The 22,997-nt window shown below is 49.1% G+C and overlaps 1 protein-coding gene across 2 annotated transcripts; it reads left to right on the forward strand.

Moving 5' to 3' along the window:
• Window positions 1-3,172: 3,172 nt before the first annotated feature.
• Window positions 3,173-19,278, forward strand: TBC1D20 (TBC1 domain family member 20). Of its 2 annotated transcripts, none has more exons than XM_032419778.1 (8): window positions 3,173-3,370; window positions 10,013-10,198; window positions 12,253-12,333; window positions 14,317-14,503; window positions 14,673-14,774; window positions 15,708-15,849; window positions 16,607-16,794; window positions 17,063-19,278. In XM_032419778.1, the coding sequence occupies exons 1-8, from the start codon at window positions 3,301-3,303 to the stop codon at window positions 17,316-17,318; spliced, it is 1,212 nt and encodes a 403-aa protein (XP_032275669.1). In that variant the 5' UTR covers window positions 3,173-3,300; the 3' UTR covers window positions 17,319-19,278. The 2 variants fall into 2 exon arrangements, with proteins under 2 accessions (XP_032275669.1, XP_032275670.1); XM_032419779.1 differs by lacking the exon at window positions 3,173-3,370 and adding an exon at window positions 5,070-5,153.
• The last annotated feature ends 3,719 nt before the right edge of the window (window positions 19,279-22,997 follow it).

The raw sequence follows: 22,997 nt of genomic DNA on the forward strand, positions 1-22,997 counted from the left end.
TATAAAACCTTAAAAAAAAAAAAAAGTGTAATAAAAGTGTATGACAACCGCGTGAAGAACAGAAGAGAGAAAATGGGAATCCACTATATTATAAGGTCTTTATGCTGTACATGAAGCAGGATGTTCTTTGAAGGCAAACCGGTTAAAAAGGTGCATTAGGAATCCTAGGGGAATCACTAAAATTAGGCTCTCCACCTCTTTCTCACACTCTGCCCAAGTTTTATACAGAGTTCTGCCCCTGGCTCAATGGTGGAGCATGAGACTCAGGCCAAACCAATCAGCACATAGTGGCCACATGATTGGTTCAGGCTGAGGCAGGTGACAGAACCAGTGGGACATGTCAAGGCTTTTCTTGGAAATGCCAGGATAAAGACAATTCAACTGTATTTCACAGAGTCAGATGTAGAAAGTACTTGAGACCTAGCACTGACAGAGCCCTGTTATGAACCAAGACCTGTGGGTGAACAGTCAACAGGAAGAGGTGGGCAGCTGAGAGAAGGGAGAGAGGATGCAGAAGGGCAAGAACTTTTCAGTTATGTGAGCCAATGAAGCTTTTTGCCTGAGCTTGTTTGGGTGTATGTGATTTTCAGTCACCTGCTGTGTAACAAAATACCACAAATTTATCTTTCCCCAGCTCACACATCGAAGTGTAGGTTAGCTGGGTCCTTTGCCCTGGGTCTCACCAGTCTGAAATCAAGCTGTCAGCCAAGACTCTGATCTCAACTGAGGTTCAGGGTCCTCTTCCAAGCTTACTGTTGGCCAAATTCAGTTCCTTGTGTAGGACTGAAGCCCTCCACACCTGGAGGCTGCTCCACATTCCCTGTCATGTAGCCCTCTCCACAACATGGAAGTTTAAAGGTGAACAGGAGAATGTGCTGCTTTGAATTTGTCCTACAGGTAAGGCTTGCACCTTCTTTTAAAGGACTTCCCTGATTTAAGTCCACCCAGACCAATTTTCCTTCTGACTACTTCAAAGTCAACTGATACGGAGATTCGTTATGTCTGCATAATCCCTTTACCTTTGCCGTGTAACATAATAACGAGAGCGAAATCCCATCATATTCACAAGTTCTCCCCACACTCGAAGGGATTATACAGCCATGTACACCATGGAGTGGGAATCTTGGGGACCATTTTAGAATTCTGCCTACCACAGAGACCCGATGCCCTTTTGCCTTACACTCAGTCATGAATCAGTTTCTGGAATTTTCCATGTTTTACTAGACTTCAAGTTTGACCTCTTTTCACTTGGCTTTACAATTGCCTGGTTACTTGTCTCTCTTCCCCCATTAGAAGCTGACAACTGAATGAGTATTCGTCATCTCCATTCCAGCTCATAACCTGGCACAGGTCTGGTGCTCCACAAACTGTTGTATGGATAAGTGGAGTTGATTCTTATGTTGGGGATGAGGATTAATCTAGATGACTTCAAAGACCACATTGATTGTGAATATTCTTTAATTCCACCCTGCTGACTGCATACTGTGCAAATGAGTATGGTTTAAGAGGTCCTACCTGACCTGCCCCACGCACACTTCTCTGCCCTCACTACTGTCAAAGTCCCACTTTTTCATTACTGTCTGTGCTGTAAGAACACTAAATCACTTCATTTCTAGACTACGGTGTGTTTTTTTAGTTTCACAACAGTGCCTGTGCTGTTTCCTTAGCCTAGAAGGCTCTTCCCTACATCAACTGACTTAATGCTGCTACCCATCATTTCTATAAACTTAGAAATCACTACCCCAGAAAAAAATTTTAAAAATAAATCACTACCCCAGGACTTTTTTCTTCATCACCCTCTCCTGCTTCTCTGTGTGTGGTTGATGCCCCCCCCTTCTTCTTCCCCCTTTCCTAGAATTTGTCACCTCTTGTAAGTTGAATCCATCTCCCCTACCAACCTGAGCTGTCCTGGAGAGGATCATTATGTTGGGTTCCAGCACTGGCCTGCTCTGGGTATGGACCATGAATAGTTGAACAAACAAAAGGGTTAAATAATCTCTATTTTGTGATTCAGTGTCTTCAAGATATTCATACTTCCTGGTGTCCTGGGCCCCCTGGCAAGCCAGCCTAGCAGGCCCTAGCTCACCTATAGGTTCCAAGCCTGGGCCACAGGGCAATGGGTATTGTCCATCACAACGTTCGAATGATAGGGTAGTTTCTGTTGGCCTGGGAAGGCTTTTTAAAAATTCCCATCTGCCACCTAGTACTCCTTTAAAAGAGAGAGTGCATGGAGAATTATGAGGCGAAATGACTGGCATTTCTGGTCATGCTGTCCTTAGAGCTTCATGGTGATGAACTGTAATTAGACAATATGCTGTTCAGAGATGGGGTACCAGACTAGGACAAGAGCTTGTTATCTCCACTGGGACAGCTTGTTCCAGTTGCTGAGCATTTGACAGTAGCTTTTCCCTCTCCCTTTTCCCGGAGAGCTAGCCACTCCCTTGTTTTACAGAGGGTGAGAGTTAGCCCAAGTCTTGCAAGGACCTAGAGTTGTGATGGGGAGGAGAGCAGGTCACTGTCTCATCAGTACCACAGGCAAGAATCGAGCTGTGTCCCTGTGCCCCACACTCCATCATGAATCTCAGCTTCTAGGCTTTTCCATGTTCAAAGACCTGATAAGATAGGTGCTCATTTTGGGTGAGTGGCCAGTTTTGTACCACTCAAAGGGGTACGGCTCACATAACGGTCTATGTGAAAGGCATTTTCTGGCCTTGAGCAGTGCACAACCTGCGGAGCTGTATGCAATGGTTCTACTGAACCCTGAAGTCGCCAAGTATGACGACAGGAGCTCGTGTGAGGAGGTGAGATGGTGGTAAAATTCTTGGTAAACAAAAATAATAGCTCCTAATTGTGGAGCAGTTACTATACGCTTCTAAATGTTCTAGGCACTTTCCCAATAATTCCGTTGAGTTCAGTACTTTTATCATCATCAGTATCATTTAACAGATAAGAAAAGCAAAAGAAATGGCAAAATCTGGTCCTGAACACACTTACTCAAGTGTGCCCGCCAGGCTCTACAGTCCACACACAACTCCCTGGCGCGCTGCCCGCGCTCTTCCTCTGGCCTCTTACGGCGCCTGCGCGTGTGTCCCCGCGACCGCCTTCCGCCTGGCCTAGCGGCCGGTCACGTGCCGGCGCGGGGGCGGGGGCCCGCGCGGGACGCCTGCGCGCCTGCGCGCCGCGGGCCGACCGATTCTACCCTGTCCGGCGGAGCCGGCTGTGGGTCCCGCGGCCATAGCCGCGTCTTCTCTCAGCTGTGCCACCAGCCGGGGCTCGGGCCCGGGCCCGGGCCCCCGGGACATGGCCCTCCGGAGTGCGCAGGGTGACGGCCCCACCTCCAGCCGCTGGGACGGTGGCGCGGAGAAGACAGGTACGGAAGCCGGCGGGGGCGCCGAGGAACGACCTTCGGGGACGGCCCGAGGGGCAGGGGCGGCTCTGCGGGGGGTAGGCAGAGGACAGCTGTCGGAGGAGCGGCCCCGGGCGCAGGCGGCGTCCGGGGGGTGGGGGGGCCGCGGGCTGGGGGGCCCCCGAGGGACCGCGCGGGGTGTGCCCAGCGCCGCGGGCTGAGGTCGGGACGGCGGGAGAGGAAAAAGGTGGTGGGCCCGGTCACGTCTGAAAGGGAAGCGATCCTGGAGTTGGGGAGTCAGCGAATGCCGAGACCAGGGGAACCCTGCTGGCCGACTCGCGTCCTCCGTGCGAAGGACTGGCGGGGGATCTGGTCCGGCTTCGTCACGTCTGGGGAGAACTGGGTCTCCCGGAGAACTGAGGCCGAGCCTCCACCCCCGGCCCGAGGCTGTCTGGCCACGTCCGCACACTCCTGGTGCCTCCTCCCTAGTTGTAAGGCCCGTTTCCCAAACTTCATCTCTCGCCGGCTTAATTTACGCGGTGTACGTGCTCCACTTATTTCTTTTAATTGCCATAAAAATCCAGCCTTTTAAAATGTACAGTTCAGGTGGCGCCTGGGTGGCTCAGTCGTTAAGCGTCTGCCTTCGGCTCAGGTCATGATCCCGGGTCCTGGGATCGAGCCCCGCATCGGGCTCCCTGCTCCGCGGGGAGCCTGCTTCTCCCTCTCCCACTCCCCCTGCTTGTGTTCCCTCTCTCGCTGTGTCTCTCTCTGTCAAATAAATAAAAAAAAAAAAAAAAAAAAAATCTTTAAAATGTACAGTTCACTGGTTCTTAGCACATTTACAGTGTTGTGCAATCATAGCCACTGTCTGATTCCAGAACATTTCTAATTCCAAAAGGAAACCCATCACTCCCCATTCTCCAGTCTCCGCAGCTCCTGGCAACCACTAATCTACTTTTTGTCTCGATCCTGTGCCACCTAATTTAACGTTACTTAACTGTGTAGTAGAAAGCGATTCTCCCAAATTTTTATAGTTTCATACTAAGCAATAATTTCTATGAAATCATCGTTTCATTGTGCAGTGTTTTTGAATGTTTTACATACAATTAAAACATGGCACTTAGAATTATTAATGTTTACTCTGTACCAAGGAAAATAATCCTTTCCCCCTCAGATTAAGGTAGCTTTCCCATTTTTCCGTCCCCTGATGGGTGCTGCCCATAATAGAGCCAGCCACATATGCAACCCACATTTTTGGTGAAGCACCTGGTGTCCACATCTTGTTTCTCTGGGCTGATTTTCTGTTATCTTCCTTTCCTCCTATTCACTCCTCATATTACTTCTTTGGGCCCTTTGGCCTTGTAACCCTTTGCTAGTGTTTTTGTATGACATCTGTCCTCACGGCATAGTGCCCCAAGCAGTATGGTTTTGTGACCTGTTGTAGTGTGGCTGTGCCTAGGTTGTGAGACTTCAACCCAGTTTCCTTGCTTCTCTGGAAGGAATTTAGAGATGAGAGTTTTTGTTCTGCTTTTAATCATATTGGAGAATTGTTGGCAAAGTTATTAATACTGGAATCCCTCCTTTGTAGACTTTATGATCAGATTGGTTTACTCTCTAGAATATTGTTGGGGTAAAGCAGTTTTTTTGTTTTGTTTTAAGTAGGCTCCACGGAGCCCAACAGGGGCCTCGAACTCACCACCCTGAGATCAAGACCTGAACTGATATCAAGAGTCGGATGCTTAACTGACTGAGCCACCCAGGCGCCCCAAGCAGTTTTTCTTAATACATGCTTGTCTTCATGTTTCAGGTAGTTAATGGATCTCTGCTAATTTGGATACTGTTTGTTGAAACCAATTCGGACTTCCAGAAACAGAGGTTACTTTGTTTTATTTTGTTTTTAGTAGGAACCTTACTTGAGTAAGGTAAGGTTTTCCTCTCCCACTGTCTTTATCTGGTACAGGTATGAAGTTTAAACATAAAATTTTAAGTTAATTTCCAGTGTCAGCATTAGAAGTTCAAGGGATGGGACAGGAAGTGTCTGTTTGGGGGAATCTGTCTCCCCTCTGGCTGGGTCTTCCATTGTTTTGATTTAGGCTGAGTGGACGTTAATTTTACTGTTTTCCTGAGCATCCCAAGAATAGGTCTATGATTTTTCTCTTTCTGAGATGAAACTAGTTGTTCAGCTGAGACTCTGCTAACCTTTTCTTCCTTGTTGTATAGGCCTACTGTTGTCCTTATCACTCTATAATTTGTACATCTCTGGTGCACTGGAGTTTTCTGTTTTCTCCTCCTTTTTTACATCACAATGAGAGCCTATATATTAGGGGCAATAAATTTTTGTTGAAGCGGGGAATGGCACACATAGGCGTGCCTTCCTCATCTGCCACTACCATTCAGTCACCAGATCGTGGGGTTGATAGCCGAGCCTAAACAGACAGCAGCTAAAGTCCACATTTGAGCAGTATCCTGCTTTGGGAAGTACCAGTAGCTTTAGAAAGAGGCCACAGAGTCTACACATCTATTTAGAGTTTTGCAGTGAGCCTGTCCCTAACAGTAGTGTGGGGGAAAATAATGTCATTTACTATAGGCCACTTTTTCCAGGAACAGTGGCTAAGCTAAGTTATTTCTCTTATTCTGCACATATTTGTTGAGTTCCCACAAAGTGCCAAAAATGAGAAGATAGTAGTAAATTTTGAAATGCAGGATTAAAAATAGAATAGGAGCATAGTGTTAGGAGAAATAAGTATGGGAGCTGTGGTTTGAGTTCAGAATTAGTTAAAATTCTGGCAGATTATCTGCCAAAGCATAATGGAAATCCAGCTGATTGCAAACAGTGTTATTTCCCGCAAGATACTAGCAACAGTTTTCCTTTCCCCCAGATTGCCGAATAGCTTACTTGGGAAGAGGGGTGGGGTGGATATATGTCTAAACAATTTGAGGAAATATTTCCACACTCTTAGCAAGTAGGTTAATAAGATTTCTAAATGTCAGCTTACCTCAAGCAATATTCAGTATTATCATTCTAAGTGTTCTTAATTTTTGATGTGTAGAAAGTACAAGGACACTCTGAATTTATTTATTTATTTATTTTTTAAAATTTTATTTATTTATTTGACAGAGAGCACAAGCAGGGGGAGCAGCAGAGGGAGAGGGAGAAGCAGGCTCCGCACTGAGCAGAGAGCCTGATGCGGGGCTCGATCCCAGGACCCTGGGATCATGACCTGAGCCGAAGGTAGACGCTTAACCAACTAAGCCACCTAGACACCCCAAAATTTAAAAATAAAAAAAAATATAAATAAAATATTTTGCTTTTTCTTTCTTTGCTGGAAATTAATCCAATTCCTGCCATATTTTGTCTCAGCCTATGTTGTTATATAAAAAATGTTTTCTTCTACATGTCTGCAGTCCCTCTCTGAACACATACAGCCTTCTCTTCCAAAGGATGGGCCTTTGATCCAAAGTTTATTTTTTTAAATTTTATTTATTTGAGGGCGCCTGGGTGGCTCAGTCGTTAAGCGTCTGCCTTCGGCTCAGGTCATGATCCCAGGGTCCTGGGATCGAGTCCCACATCGGGCTCCCTGTTCGGCGGGAAGCCTGCTTCTCCCTCTCCCACTCCCCCGCTTCTGTTCCTGCTCTCGCTGTGTCTCTCTCTGTCAAATAAATAAATAAAATCTTTAAAAAAAAAAATAAATAAATAAATTTTATTTATTTGAGAGAGAGAAAGCGGGAGAGCATGCGCATGAGTGGGGTGAGGGGCAGAGGGAGAGGGATAAGCAGACTCCCCGTTGAGCAGGGAGCCCAACATGGGGGTCGGTCCCAGGACTCCAGGATCATGACCTGAGCCAAAGGCAGATGCTTAACTGACTGAGCCACCCAGGAGCCCCTGATCGAGTTTAAAATTCCTTCCTTGACTTCCTCTTTTTCTTTTTTTTTAATATTTTATTTTTAAGTCATCTCTACACCCAGTGTGGGGCTCGAATCCACAACCCCGAGGTCAGGAATCACAGCTTCCACTGACTGAGCCAGCCAGGCGCCCCACCGTGTCTTCTTCTTGAGTGCAGGATAAAACCAAAATTCTTATTGCCCGCAGTTCCTGCATCCATCCAGGTTCTGTTTTCTCTCTTTCCCTAACACTTCAGCCTCACAGAATTTTTCTGTTTTCTGGACACGTTATTTCTTTCATGTGACAAGGCTTTCCACACACTCTTTCCTCTGTCTGGAATGCTTCCTTCAACACAGTCTTCCATGTGCAAAGTTTGCTTTAAGAAGAATAGGGGCAGAATAGGGGCGCCTGGGTAGTGCAGTCGGTTAAGCGTCTGCCTTCAGATCAGGTCATGATCCCAGGGTCCTGGGATGGAGCCCCGCGTCAGACTCCCTGCTCAGCAGGGAGCCTGCTTCTCCCTCTCCCTCCCCCTCTGCCTCTCTCTCTCTCAAATAAATAAAATCTTAAAAAAACTTTTTTTAACTAAAAAAAGGTGGCAGAATATATTTTCATTGAAGCCTTTCTTGATTGCCCCAGAAGTAGTCATTCTTTCCTCTGGATTTTCATAATTTTTCATGATTCTGTTATATAATAATGTGTCCCTCGCTAATGTGACTCTCTCAAAGGCTGAGGTGTCATATTCATCTTTCTGTCCCCAGTGTAGTAATTATTACGAGTAGCAGCTTATTCAATGATGGATTGATAAATGAATGGATAGACTAATGAGCGGGTGGGTGGAAGGAAGGAAGGAAGAACACACTCAAGCCAAGAGCTTGAAGCATCTTGGAGCGCCTGGGTGGCTCATTCAGTTAAGCAGTGGACTCTTGATTTTGGCTCAGGTCGGGCTCCACGCTCAGTGGGGAGTCTGCTTGAGATTCTCTTTCTCCCCCCCGCCCATGCACATGCTCTGAATCAATCAATCAATCAATCTTTAAGAACTTTAAGCACATTATAAACAAACGTTAGACTAGTTAGGTGCTATGCTAGCAGAGGGAATTGAGACCTGATTTTTCATGATCTCTAGGTAGAGTTACCATTTAATTTAGCATCCAAGCTGGGACATTTCTGAGAGTGCAGTTAGCAGGAGGGGTTCACTATGAGTAATTATGCCGGGACTATAGACGTAAACCAGGAATCTCTCAGACAAACTGGAACAGATGGTCACCCTACTAGGTTACCAGGGAAAATAACAGTCTAACCAGGAGAACAGGTTTACCTGGGTGAAGAGTCACCTGTGTGGTATTCCTGTCTGCACCTCCAGGTGCATGTGACTCCAAGCCAGTGATGCCTCTGTTGGTATGGTTTGTATGTCACAGTTGTCACAGGTAACCAGGATCATTAGGACCAACTTCCGTGGTGTTAATAACGTGCATCTTTGTCATGGAAACAATTTGTAGACTGTTGTCTCAAAATAGGGTGTTATTGAGGAAGGCTGCTTAGGGACCCTTCTAAAGCTTACCCTTCCTTCCAGTGTTACCTTCCACTTACCTGTAGGGTCTTGCGCCTTGTATATGCTACATAACTATTTCTTAAATGAGTCTGTTTACTGTTAGATGAAAGGGCCTTGTGTTTCTTGGATCCAAGCCTTTCTTTTGCTCTCTGCCCCACCCCTTGCCTCTTGAAATCCCCTCTTCCTTTAGAAATTGCACTCTTCAGTAAGGCCTTCTCAAGTTAGCCTGACCTACCATGGCCTCTTTGAGCTCTTGGTGTCTGCACATCCATTTTTGGGGAGCAATTATACTACACTGTTTTGTAACATCTCTTTGGTATTGTCTTGTTTAACTTTTATTGTGTTTGCTGTTCCTAAAATTAGATATTCTGCATTGAACTGTGAAAGCATATTACAGCATTATTTTCGATAGAAAAATTACAGTAGGATACACATCAACCACAGACTGTCAGCCAATTTTCTAAAAAGGAATTTAAACACAGTAAAATGCCAGTGTATAAATCACAAACTATCACATAAGGATGTAAGATGCTTAAAACATTACTTTCTGCTCACACACAACTAACATGGTGGTCAAGAAACAGTTGCTCTGTGTGCACGATCATGCCTCTCTTACCACCAGCCACACTGGAGACCCAAGTACACCCTTTGATGTTCTACTTTTGAAAATATCTCTATGTAGGGGTGCCTTGCTGGCTCAGTTGATAGAGCATGCAACTCTTGATCTCTAGGTCATGAGTTCAGGCCCCACATTGGGCATGGAGCCTACTTTTAAAAAAAAAAGAAAGAAAAAATATCTCTGTAATTTTGATATGTTACCAGCTGTCTTAGCATGTAACTGGAGAATTTTTTCTCATGTGGTTTTATTTTTAAAAGTATTAAATTTTGGTGACATGTATATAAACAACAGGAAAAAATTATTATATAAAGACATATGTATGTTCTGTGAAGTTAGTTATTAAGAAAGAACAAGCATTCTGTTCTATTCCAAAACTTTAATAGTGTTAGATATGCCTGAATTCACTGAGTGTTTATTATAATTGTAATCCCTTGCTTGTTACTTATATGGTATATCTCCTTAGTGTTTTGCACATGATGCACTAATGACATATCTGTAGGTCAACTTTAAAAATACCTACTTGTACCTCAAACCAAATAAGGAGATTGAGCCCTGCACAGAAAATGAGCACATGCTGAATATGTGCCTGATGCCTTTTCCCCCTTTGTTTTGCAGACTTTAACGCCAAAAGGAAAAAGAAAGTGGCAGAGATACACCAGGCTCTGAACAGTGACCCCACCGATGTGGCTGCCCTTAGACGTATGGCTATCAGTGAAGGAGGGCTCCTGACTGATGAGATCAGGCAGAAAGTGTGGCCCAAGCTCCTCAATGTCAACACCAGTGACCCACCTCCTATGTCAGGTAATGGTGGGGTGTGGTTGTGAGGGAAATTTGTCTAGGACGCAAGGATAGAAGAATTCCAGGTGGCACCTGGGTGGCTCACTTGGTTGGGCGTCTGCTTTCGGCTCAAATCGTGGTCTCGGGGTCCTAAGATCAAGCCCCGCATCGGGCTCCCTGCTCAGTGGGGAGTCTGACTCTCCCTCTCCCTCTGCCACTTCCCCTGCTTATGCTCTCTTGCTCTCTCTCACTCTCTCTCAAATGAATAAAATCTTAAAAAAGAAAAAGAATTCCAGGATCTTTGATTTTTATGCTCATTTTAAGCCAATAGTAGATGAACAAATCTAAAGCATTTTAGGACATGTTTGGGTGCCCTCTGAAACTGATAAGTAGAATTTTCTTCAAAAAATGAAATGAGCTTTTATTAGATTGATAGGTAGCTTTTATTGACTAGGTAGGGGAGTTTATTATTCTAGTTTCTATATTCACTTAGAGGTGGGTTATAGGAATCTGTATTTTAACAGGCAAATGAACTCAATTTGGTGCAGATGAACTCATTTTGAGAAACACTAGGCCATGGGGAGAGAGAATACCTCTCTGGTCCTTAAGCAAAACAAAACAAAACTTTTTTATTGGGAAATACTAAGATCGTTTTGAATTCTAAAGTTCTGTAACAGTATGAAAAGCTGTTACTGTGGCACCTAGGTGGCTCGGTCGGTTGGGCGTTCGACTCTTGATTTCAGCTCGGGTCTTGATCTCGCGGTCGTGGGATTGAGCCCCGCGTGGGGCTCTGCACTCAGTGGAGAGTCTGCTTGAGATTCTTTCTCCCTCACTCTCTGCCCCTCCTCCACATGCGTTCACTTGCGTGTTCTCTTTCTCTCTAAAATAAATACATAAATCTTGAAAAGAAAAGCTGTTACTTTACTAATTTGCAAGCCCCATGAAGTAAAAGTAGTTCCTTGGAATATAGTACAAAATACAAAAAAGTACTGCAGAACAATGAATCCACTTGGTCATTCATTCACTCAACAAACATCGATTGCTCTTCTGCTATGTACGGCCAAAGTCCAGGTGCTCGAGATCCTTTCACTCGTGTGGCAGGTATCAGTTGTGCTCCTGCCGTGTGCCAGGTGCTAGAGGCAGGTCACGCGGCCTCTGCTGCTAAGAAGCCCACGGCGCCGAGGTGCAGCCGAGTAGGTGGTAAGTTGCCGCTAGTTACTATCTTTGAAACCGGCTGCCTTGGAGCAGTCAGCTTTCGGTTGGAAGGAAAAGACGTTGCCACATTCATGCTCTAAACCCTGAGATGATGTTCTTCTGTCAGATTCCAAACGTCCCAGCTCTTTAAAAGATGAAGTCTGTGTGTAGGGAAGTGTTACACATGCTCCTCTGGTAGCTTCAGATTGGGGTTGTGATGGAAATGCGCACTTGTTATATTGCCCTTGGCTGGGGTTGAGGGAGATGTGTGCTTGTTCCATTTACAACAGCTGGAGACTGCCTCCTTACTTTCACACTGTGTTGGACTTAGCTGAACACAGGCTCCTATTTGCAGTGTCTTAGTTTTTAAATTTCAGGGTCAAGAGAGGTTAGGTTCTTCTTTGTGTGAGTTTATCTTAATGCTCCTTCCTGAACAGCTCAGTGCTCCCGAGGCTGCAGAGATGTCCGGGTTTTCCAGTGATCTGTGCTTTCCACATTCATGATCTTATTTGATCAGCGTAGTAACGTATGGAAGGAGATAACCCCATTTTACCGATGTGCACGTTGAAATTCAGAGCAGTCCCCCAGTGACATGCAGGAGCAGCTTCCAGTAGGTCCCTGGCTTCCTGACTTCTCTGCTGCTCCTTCTGCCTCACCCTGAACACTGCGTGTCCCTCCTCTTACGGTCACAGTGACTCGAATGAAACAGCACGTTTGGAACTAAACTGGGGATTCTTCTCCAAACGTTGTGTCTTGTGTCATGTCCTCTTCAGGAAAAGCCTGAAGGATGTCCTCTGGGCCTCTGATGTCGTACCAGAACGTTTTTGCCCCCGATCTGGCTTCCCAGACATTCCTGCAGTAACATGTTCCTTTTCCTCCCACAGGGAAGAACCTACGGCAGGGAAGCAAGGACTACCAGCAAGTGCTGCTGGACGTCAGGCGGTCTTTGCGGCGGTTCCCGCCTGGTGAGAAGCTCTCCGGGTCCCGCCACCTGGGAGTTCCCGGCCCAGCTGCTTCCAGCCCGGCCCACGGCGTGACCTCGAAGGGGCCCCTGCCTCCTCAGGGGCCCTTTGTACGCTCAGTCTGCGGAGACATTCTCTCCCTGGCTCAGTCACGTTCACACCCCCACTGCGAAAGCCTGAGCCCAGAGTAATTTCTCTTGGCCTAGAGGTGCTGAATGAAAAACCTAGAGGCTTTCCCCACTTCATGGCCACCAAAGCGACTTCCTAGGGACCGTTCGAGCCATCGTCTGGCTTTAAAGAGCAGATAGGTTTACAAGGGGGCACTAAGAAGAAGTATTCATATCTTCATTTGATTAGATGTATAAATAGGGATCTTACCTGTGCCTCCTTTGGGTCCCTGGACTGGAAGGGAAGGAGGCCATTCCCTGCATGTTTTAAAGGGTCTGTTTAGAAATCGCTTCCCATTCCGGGAAGCATGAGAAGAATGACCAACTGTTGTCTCCATGTTCACAGTGAAGGAAGCTGGGCAACAAACCTCGTGTTTATGATCCATTTCTCTTCCTTTGGCAGCCTCGCCTTTGTTTAGGTCCACAAAGAAAGGAGAATTGCTAAAGAGGACAAGAGCCTCTAAACCCGTTGCCTCACTCTTCCAAAACCATGCTCTGGCTTGGATTTTGCCTCTTAAATCTTGCTTGCTCCCCTGCTCATGATTCCTGTGTACCCGGTAGCCTGCCCCCTTGCTTTTGATAAAAACGTCTGCCCATGGCCCAGTCCCCTTTCCCTGTCCTGCCGGTTTGGATGAGAGCACGCAGGCAGGTGCCCTTGTTTCCCCCTAGGTAACCTGCTTTTCCTCTGACCCCTTTCTGCCTCTGCCGTTTATGGAATGTCGGTCTGTGAGGTTCTTTGTGTGGGCTGCACTTTCCATGTGGTTTCATTATTCTGCTTACATCCGTGCTCTTTTGAGCTCAGCTAACCTCTCTTACTCTGAAAATTCAAACAGAGTTTAGTCTTGTTCTCTCACCGCTTTGATTACTTTCCCTAACCATAGTAGTTACTTCATTTTCTTTTTATTGGGTCTTTTAGAATAAGCCTTTTTGAGAAGGGGTTTCCAGATATATCTTGGATCAAGATATATTCCTGTGATACTTCGTTTGGTTTAGAGGAGAACATGCAACTCTTAAATTTTTTATTTTTATATAATTTCTCATACCTATAGAAAAAGTTGCAAAAATAGGACAAATAATTCCCCAGATGCCTTTTACGCAGATTTCCTATATTATATGTTAATGTTTTACTATATTTGCTTTAGTATTGCTTTGTCTCTCTCCTACACACACACATACACTTTTTTTCCTGAATTATTTAAGAATCAATACAGACATGGTGTCCTTTTACCCCTAAATATTTCAGGGTGTGGTTCCTAAAACCAAGGCTCTTACATAATCACACGGCACTCAGTAAATCAGCAGCACACTGAAAACTAGTGCTACTAGCGTGGAGATTTTATTCAGGTCTCACCCTTCAACGGCAGTAACATCCTTTAAAGGAAAAGGCAACACGAACACAAGCAGTTCCCATTCAGTCATCCTACCTCATTAGCCTCCTTGACCCTGGAGTAGTTCCTTTGTGTTTTATGACTCAGTTATTTTTATAAAATTCCCCTCGGTGTGGGTTGCCGAGCATGTAGGTGCTCCCCGGCAGTGACCCCAGGGCACGTCCCGGCCACCGCAGGAGAGGCGCGGGGGGTCCGGCCGTGTCAGCTGTGGCCACTGGGCTGAGAAGGGGTCGGCGGGCTCCCCCCGCCGTAAGGTTGCTGCTCCGAGTAGTATCAGTGGTGTGGGGATTTTAATACGTGTTGCCAAACCGTTCATAACTCATTCTTTTTATTAAACACCTGGCAAATCTTTTGCTGACCGTCTTTGCCCCTCCTTGTTAGCAGTCTCCTCAGTGTGTTCAGGGGCATCTCCCCTCGTCTTCCCTCCCCAGGCATGCCGGAGAAACAGAGAGAGGGGCTCCAGGAAGAGCTGATCGACATCATCCTCCTCATCTTGGAGCGCAACCCTCAGCTGCACTACTACCAGGGCTACCACGACATCGTGGTCACGTTTCTGCTGGTGGTAGGCGACAGGCTGACGCCGTCGCTGGTAGAAAAGTTGTCGACCCACCACCTCAGGTAAGCGCAGAGGGGTACGAGAGGATGTGGGATCGCGCCTCAAGCCCCCTGGGGACCACTCCTTGGCCCGTCTGCTAGTCTGTTTCCAGTGGTGGGAACCCTGTTCTACCCCCTCGGCCCTGATCTGAGCATTTGGTCTGACCGAGCTCATTGAATTGTCTCCGTCCAGGGATTTCATGGATCCGACGATGGACAACACCAAGCATATATTAAACTATCTGATGCCCATCATTGACCAGGTGAATCCAGAGCTCCATGACTTCATGCAGAGGTATGTATGCGTCTCCGTTATGTACACACCTGCACACGCGCACCCACACCCCTTTGACTTTCTCCTGGCCCTGGTCTCTTCCTCACAAGTCCAGCTCAATCTCACCACCGTCGTATGTTGATTGGCATTCAGTTCTTCCAGGTTGTCCTTTCTGTTTGCCAGCAAGCTGGATAATTCAGTTCTGTACGGCCTGGGAGCACTTTCTTGGGTACTGTGCTCTTGTGGGATACGAGAGATGGACAGCGCATGCCCTTGAGGAGGTTACATCCGGTGGGGAGGGCTGGGGAGGTGAGTATGCCGAGGTGGACTTTGAGGTTGTTGCTTCAAGAAAAGGACATACTACTGTAGGATCCCGAGTCGAGAAGGACAAGGCCGTCCTAGGGTTGTTTTATGCTCCAGGTTCCAAGGAGAAGAAATATTTCTTTGCAAATCTTACATAATTTTTTTTCTCTTCTGTGTAATTGGAAATGAGTCCTTGGCCAACGCCTCACCCCCCCCTTTTTTTTTAATGTCTATGTCTTAAGATGTTTCGATCGTCTCACGTTAACTGAACAATTAATACAGTTGTGTCTTTAAGCCTGAGAATATGTGCCTGTGTCTGCCAAAAGTGTGTATGACTTTTTCAGAAAGAAAACCATGGTATTGTTCTGTGAAAAAGCTATTTCTTCCTGTTACTGACATTGGTTAGCCGTTAGGACGGCAGGCGGCGAGATAGGGCACCCAGGACCCCATCGTAGTATTAGTGTCATGGTGGGTATGTTTTAAGGACTTTGTATTCAGTGAGAAGATGCTGAATTCCTAGGGGGCTGAATTTTCCAGAGAGTGTATTTCCCACATTCTTCCTTCTTATAAGCACCGAGGACAAAGATGTCCCATGGAGCGGAGAGGGACAGCCCATCAGGGAACCTAACGTCTGGATTTCCTTGCTCCTAGTGCCGAGGTGGGAACCATCTTTGCCCTCAGCTGGCTCATCACCTGGTTTGGGCATGTCCTGTCTGACTTCAGGCACGTCGTGCGGTTATACGACTTCTTCCTGGCCTGCCACCCGCTGATGCCCATTTACTTTGCAGCCGTGGTAGGTACAGACCACGAGCCAGCAGCTAGGTTCCCCATCACCCATTCCAGCTCGATCATTTTCCCTCAAGGGAGACCTGGTGATTATGGAAAGATGGGAAAGAGCATTTCCCAGACTGGTGCCCCCGGTCGCCGCTCTGTGCAATGTGAATGGGAGTGTTACAGGGAAAGAAAAGGCTCTGTGTAAAAATAGGATTGGGAAGTGCTTGGTTAAACCAAGTTAAAGAGATCTGTTTCCTGCATGATTCTTCTGAACCTTTAGAATGCTCATGTGCATAACGAATTGTCCGTGTTCCTCTTGACATCCCCCGGAACTAGTACAGACTGCCAGCTCCAGGCTGGGGAGGGAGGGGGTGCGGTATGACGACAGGGGGGACGCTGGCAGGGCTTGATGGGGTTCCTGTTCCGTGGAGGTGCCTCCACTGCTCTTGAAAGGGGAGCAAGACTGTTCTTTCTACTGCTTTGAACCATTTTTTTCTGTGTGGGAGCTCCAGGAGTCTCCCTGTGAGCCATTTCCTTTTCTTCCTCCTAAAAGAACCTCCTTCATTTCGTTGGTCTGCCTTCCGCATCCTGGGGTGGAAGTCTGCCTGTAGTGGGAAGGGCTAGCCCCCTGGGAAAAGCATACATACGTTATTCCTTCCTAGATGGATACAAGAGTCTGCTGTCTGTTACCAATTTAAATTCATCTCTAAGGAGAATGAAGGGCGGCGAAGGCCCTGCTTGTCCCGGTGTCTGATGCAAGGCCTTGCTCCCCACAGATCGTGTTGTATCGAGAGCAGGAAGTCCTGGATTGTGACTGTGACATGGCCTCGGTCCACCACCTGTTGTCCCAGATCCCTCAGGACCTGCCCTATGAGACCCTGATCAGCAGAGCCGGAGACCTGTTTGTTCAGTTTCCCCCATCTGAACTTGCTCGGGAGGCATCTGCCCAACAGCAGGCCGAGAAGTGAGTGAGGTGGAGGCTCTGGTTGAACTGGGGGTGTCTGTGGGTGAGCAGAAGTGGTGGAAGATTGTGTCTGCCGGGCACCGGGCTGGGGGATGTTTCCAGAGATCTAAGCTCAGGCCAGCGGAATCCCTACCTTGGTCTTCACGGGTCTTTATCTAGAAGAGCCTTGTAAGCAGTGGATGGCTCTGCCCTCAGCCTCTGTGATAATCCCGTTTTTCTGTCTCTTCTTTCATAGCATTTCCTTCTTCTGTCTCCTCCCCCTCTGCAGGACGGCCGCCTCTACCTTCAAAGACTTTGAGCTGGCATCAGCCCAGCAGAGACCTGACATGGTGCTGCGGCAGCGGTTCCGGGGACTCCTGCGACCTGAGGAGCGAACGAAAGACGTCCTGACCAAACCAAGGACCAACCGCTTTGTGAAGCTGGCGGTGATGGGGCTGACGGTGGCACTTGGAGCGGCCGCCCTGGCTGTGGTGAAAAGTGCCCTGGAGTGGGCCCCCAAGTTCCAGCTGCAGCTGTTCCCCTAAATGCCGGGGAGGGCGCTGCCTCCTCCATTACGTTGAGGTCTCACCCTTCCATGGAAGGATTGGGAGGGGGTGGAATTTCCTTTATTAAAAGGGTTTCTGTCAAGGGTTTTCTATTCCTGCCAGCCCCCGCCCTGCCTGCCCGTGGTTCGCCTTCACTTCCGAGCCCACTGGCACCTGAGAGCTGCGCTCGGAGGCCGAGCCGGGCCGCGGGCCTCCTCTCCCTCCCCGCCGCCGTCCCCCTGCGCTCCCCGCTGCTGCCTCTCGCGCCAGGGGTTTCTTGAGCTGCCCGCGGCCCTGGGAACCCTCCGAGCCTGGTTACCGGGGACCTTCTTAGCTGCCCCGTAGCAAGTAAGCTGGGCCACCAGGGGCCCTCCTCGCGGCGCCTCCCGTTCCGTCTGCTGCTGCCGTGGGAGTTAGACCTTGGCACCGAGGCGAGGGACAGAGGCTGCTAGCTGGGCGCAAGACCGGCCCCTCTCGAGAGCAGCTCCATTAGCTGGTCAGAAATCAGACAGATGTGAACTAGGTTACTAGGTAAATCCTATTTTCAGCCTAGAAATCACTTGGGCATTCCCAAACAGGAAGGAATGTGAGGTTGTAGGGCCCAGACGTAAACTGGTTTTGCCTGCCTTCTTTCTTTTTCCTCCCTGTTCTCTCCCACAAGCCACATGATGTTGCTTTTAAAGGACACTTTTATTACTCTTTTTAGAATTACATATACCCAACATGTAAAGTACCCTCACTCTAAAAATGATAGTTCCTTCACGGGAAAAACAGTCCTCATCAGCAAGATGAGCTTCTAAGACCCTGAAGTTTCCTTTCTCCTCGATTGTTGAACGTCTCACTTGAGCGAGAGCTGCTGTGTGTTTACAGCCCCACACTTCCAGAGCGCCCACGGGCCCGCTCTCCTGCCTTCCTCTTCTCCTCAGACCACTCTTCTCCTCCCAAGTAGGCACCCGCTCACTCCTACCTTGGCTTCGTTTGGGGGATTCAGTTTATCTCCTCAGCTGTTGGTCTCTCCCTCCTGGTTGGAAATGTCACTGGAGACTTGTCAGCAACCAGAAGGGACACACCAGCCTGAAGAGTATGGGAGAAGCTGAGAACAGCCAGCTCCCGCCCCAAGCTTCTGGAGGACTCTCCAGGCCTTCGGGGACAAGACGGATCATTCAGTCCTTCTGGACTTCTTTTCCTGTAAGCGAAACCAAGTTTGTTTGAGATTAACTCTGGCTTGAAAAAAAAGTGCCTTTTGCTGCTTTAAAGAATTGAAGTGTAGAGTATGAAGCAGCCATGTACTTTCATTTTCCTGTCTCTCGGGCACTGTTCTCTTGGCAGTTGTTTTCTTAAAGTGAACGTGCCAGAAGTCCTGTCCCTTAGCATACCGAGACCGCAGAGTGGGGGGCACTTAGTACGCCAGGCAGCCGGCAGGCCCAGGGCAGTGAGGGGTGTCTACGCCGAGTCACGTGAAGTGACACTAAGCACTTTAAAAACAAAAGGTTAAAGTGATGGGTCATTCTCTGTAGCAGGAGTCCCACTTGGGGTAAGTGTAATGGGGATGGATTAATCTAGACAGTGATGGAGGCATGAAGACAGAGGAAATTCTTCCAGGACCCAGTCCCAGGCTTCTCCCCCGGCAAGCTTGTCCCTCACCGCCTTTACAGATGCACAGCTGCCCGCCGCAGCGCTGGGGCCTGTCTGTAAATACTGAAGGAAGTGATGGGCAAGAGGGACGGAGGGGCATAGGATCAGGGTCCCAGGGCCACAGGCTTTGGATCCCAGAAAGCAAGTGGCACAGGCTTCTGTTGTAGCCTGAGGAGGGGGTTCATGCTGACACCGGGATTCTCCCTGCCAACGAGAAGAGAGCATTATCCTTTTACCTTCAGGTGGTTTACTATTCTGTAAAGAATATATGTAAATATTTTGTACAGAACCCTGTATAAAATAAACAGCCATATGTGGTTACTAATCAGTCTCCTGACATTCCGTCCTTGAGCTCCCCCACGTCCCACTCCTGGCCTGGGACTGTGCTGGAGTCTAGGGACTCTTGGTTGGCCTTGACTTACGTGGAGAGCTTGGGGAACACCTGCAGTCCTGTTTCTACTTCACCTGCAAGAGGTATGACCTCCCCACTCCAGGTGCTGCCCGGGGGCACTGGCCCCAGTTAAGCAGCGCAAGTGACGTGGGACATTCGTCCGGGGGGATCTTGCCTGTTTCCCACATACTTCTGGGGATGCCTTAGGCTCTAAAGGTGGACATTTGGTTTGGGAACCTAATCAGAGTCTGATGTGAATGCAACTTTATCTCCACATGTAATTTCCATCCCCAGAGGAACTGTTGAGAGCTGTTCTTTTTTTTTTTTTTAACGATTTTATTTATTTATTTGAGAGAGAGAATGAGAGACAGAGAGCATGAGAGGGAGGAGGGTCAGAGGGAGAAGCAGACTCCCCGCCGAGCAGGGAGCCTGATGCGGGACTCGATCCCGGGACTCCAGGATCATGACCTGAGCTGAAGGCAGTCGCCCAACCGACTGAGCCACCCAGGCGCCCGAGAGCTGTTCTTGCCAAGCTCTTCCCACACCTCTTAACACTGCCAGCCATTGGGTAGTGGGAGCCCAGAGCAGTGCCTTGAGCATGGGGCCATCTTGGAGGCAAGAATATGTGTTGTCTGGGACGTGTTTTGATGCTTCCCTGGCCCAGAGTGGGGGTGTGAGGGCGCCCAAGCCGGACAGGCATCACTCAGCTCTTGGACCGTGTCCCGCCACCCTAGGCCAGCGCCCCCCCCCCCCCCCGTGCTGCTGCCCCCTGGCCTGACACTCATGCAGTCCACAGGACTGGCCAGAACACTGCCCTGCCTCCGGGAGCTCACACACCAGAGAGTTGCATTGAACAAGCAGGTTGTTCTGAGTGGCAAATTTGGTGGTCGTTTTGTCGAGTTGATGGTTGACTATGGAGAAGAGTTTTGGTAATTAGAACACTGAAGGAAGTACATGTGTGATATGATAAATACTTGAGTTTTGTCCCCAGTTGCCCTAACAGCCTGGGAATTTCCTGATGGGAGTGTCTTTTGTTGTTCACAATGATTCCCTTTTGATTCCAGGTGAGTTTATGCTAATGAGGTGACAAGGTAGGGCCACTGGAAAGTTCCGGGAATGGGCAGGTCAGCAGAAAGAGCAAGTGATTGGAGGGTGGGCCTTCCAGCCCCTCCCACTGACCCCCGGGGAGGGGAGGGGATCCTGGGGGGCCATCGCTACACCACACAAACTCTGGATTCAGAGATCTCACAAAGCTTCTGGGTGGACACCTCAAGGTGCTGGGAGGGTGATGCTCCCAGAGAGGGCTTGGGGGCACCGCACCTCCCTCCCCCACACCTTGCCCTATGCATCTCTTCCATTTTACTGTTTGCAGAGTTGTATCCTTTATAATCCGTAAACGTGAGTAAAGTTGTTCTGAGTTCTGTGAGCCCTTCTAGCCAAGTACTGAACCTGAGGGGGTGTCGTGGAAACCCCTGAATTTGTGGTTGGCCGGGCAGAAATGTGGGCAGCCTGGGCACCCCATTTGTGGCCGGCATCTGAGGTGGGGCAGGCTCGTGGAACTGAGCCCTTTAACCTGTGGGGTCTGATGCTACTTCCAGGTAGTTATGTCAGAAGTGAGTTGAATTGTTGGGCTGGGAGCTGTTGGAGAACTGGGGCAATGGAGTCAGAAAATGCCACAGGATACGTACGCAAGGTGGAGGGGAAATTGTATGAAAACAGCTGAATAGGGGCGCCTGGGTGGCTCAGTTGGTTAAGCGACTGCCTTCGGCTCAGGTCATGATCCTGGAGTCCCGGGATCGAGTCCCACATCGGGTTCCCTGCTCAGCGGGGAGTCTACTTCTCCCTCTGGCCCTCCCCCTCCCATGCTCTCTCTCTCTCTCGTTCTCTCTCTCAAATAAATAAATAAAATCTTTAAAAAAAAAAAAAAGAAAAGAAAACAGCTGAATAAAAAGTGGGCGCGTCTCTCTGTTCTTGCCAAGCTCTTCCCACACCTCTTAACACTGCCAGCCATTGGGTAGTGGGAGCCCAGAGCAGTGCCTTGAGCATGGGAGTGGGTTGTGCCGGCGCGAGGGGACCTGTGGTCGCGGCCCTGGAGAAGGGGGTTGCTTTTGCCAAATGCAACCAAGAAGTGAGGGGGCCTGAGGCTCAGCCTGGCTTGATCGTCCGTCTTTCCCCTGCCCTGCGTCCCCTCGCCCCCTCACCCCCATCCTTCTGCGGTGTCTCCCGCTGCCTTTCTCCCTGTCCTTACAAAGGCCCTCTCTTGCTGGTGGTCTCCCCGATTGACCGATGGTTGGCATTTGCCCAGCAGCCTTTGTGAGCCAGCAAGGCTGTGGGCTCGCCTCCAACTTGCTTTTTTTTTTTTTAAAGATTTTATTTATTTATTTATTTGACAGAGAGAGACAGTGAGAGAGGGAACACAAGCAGGGGGAGTGGGAGACGGAGAAGCAGGCTTCCCGCTGAGCAAGGAGCCTGATGCGGGGCTCGATCCCAGGACCCGGGATCACAACCCGAGCCGAAGGCAAGCACTTAACGACTGAGCCACCCAGGTGCCCCCAACTTGCTGCTTTTGAAGTGAGTGGCTTTCGTGCCAGCCCCCAACACGAGAGGAAGACGTGTCCCCTTCGGCAGGGGCTGGGCGGCCTGCCCTCCAGGGCCGCGGCTGCTCCCATCAGAGCCGCGAGCTTCCACTCGCCGTCCCCCGCCCCAGCAGAGAGACTGGCACCCAAGTCCGCCGGGACCTCCGGCTGCTGGCTCAGGTAGGTGGCTCCAGTCCAAAGGCCGTGGGGTTCGGTTTCGAGTCTGCCCCAGTGAGTTGGCACTGGGCTCTCAGTGATCTGGGCCCCCGGCAATGGGCTGACCCCTTGGGAGGGGGAGGCACCTCCACTCGACCCATAGCAGGGAGCACTTGAGGCCCGGCCATTTTGGGTCCTTCGCCCACTGGCACGCAAGTATGGTGCTGGACGCGGAGCCTGGGACAGCCCGCACCCCTCCATTGGTACTCGGGACCCTCCGCTTGGCTGCAGCAGCCCCCGGCCTGTCCTGTCTCCACTGTTGATACAGCCATGGCTAAAGAAATACTCCATTAATACCTCTTAATGCTATGGGACAGAGAATGGTACAAGGCCCCGGGAAAGGCGACAGCGTGGGGGAGGACTGGGGTGAACCGAGAGCCACAGTCCTGCCCTGTGGAAATGAGCACCCAGGGTTACAAGTGTTGTCTCTTTCAAGAGAAGCTGGGCGTCTAGGTTTTAATGCAGTATCTCTCAATTTAAAATCGTTGGCAACCAAGTTTCTAAAATATTGGGGGGGGGGCGCCTGGGTGGCTCAGTCGTTAAGCCTCAGGTCATGATCCCAGGGTCCTGGGATCGAGCCCCGCATTAGGCTCCCTGCTCAGCAGGAAGCCTGCTTCTCCCTCTCCCACTCCCCCTGATTGTGTTCCCTCTGTCGCTGTGTCTCTCTCGTCAAATAAATAAAATCTTTAAAAAAATAAAAATACTGGGGAGACTGGTTACAGCCTGTACTAAGAGAACAGGTCTCTGCTTAGCTCTTGTGCTCAGGCCCCTGAGACACTGGCCCCGACGGGGGGGTGGGGGGTGGGAGGTGGAGCTGGGGACAGAATACCTGCCGCCCCCACTGGGCCCCATCTCACTCTG

The sequence above is a fragment of the Phoca vitulina genome, unplaced genomic scaffold, assembly GCF_004348235.1.
Source record: "Phoca vitulina isolate PV1807 unplaced genomic scaffold, GSC_HSeal_1.0 scaffold22, whole genome shotgun sequence".
Lineage (NCBI taxonomy): Eukaryota > Metazoa > Chordata > Mammalia > Carnivora > Phocidae > Phoca > Phoca vitulina.

Coding starts and splice junctions, on each gene's coding strand:
- TBC1D20 (XM_032419778.1), top strand. CDS start 3,301: ATGGCCCTCCGGAGTGCGCAGGGTGACGGCCCCACCTCCAGCCGCTGG. Junction 3,371..10,012: donor CGGTGGCGCGGAGAAGACAG/GTACGGAAGCCG, acceptor TTTGTTTTGCAG/ACTTTAACGCCAAAAGGAAA. Junction 15,850..16,606: donor CCATTTACTTTGCAGCCGTG/GTAGGTACAGAC, acceptor TGCTCCCCACAG/ATCGTGTTGTATCGAGAGCA.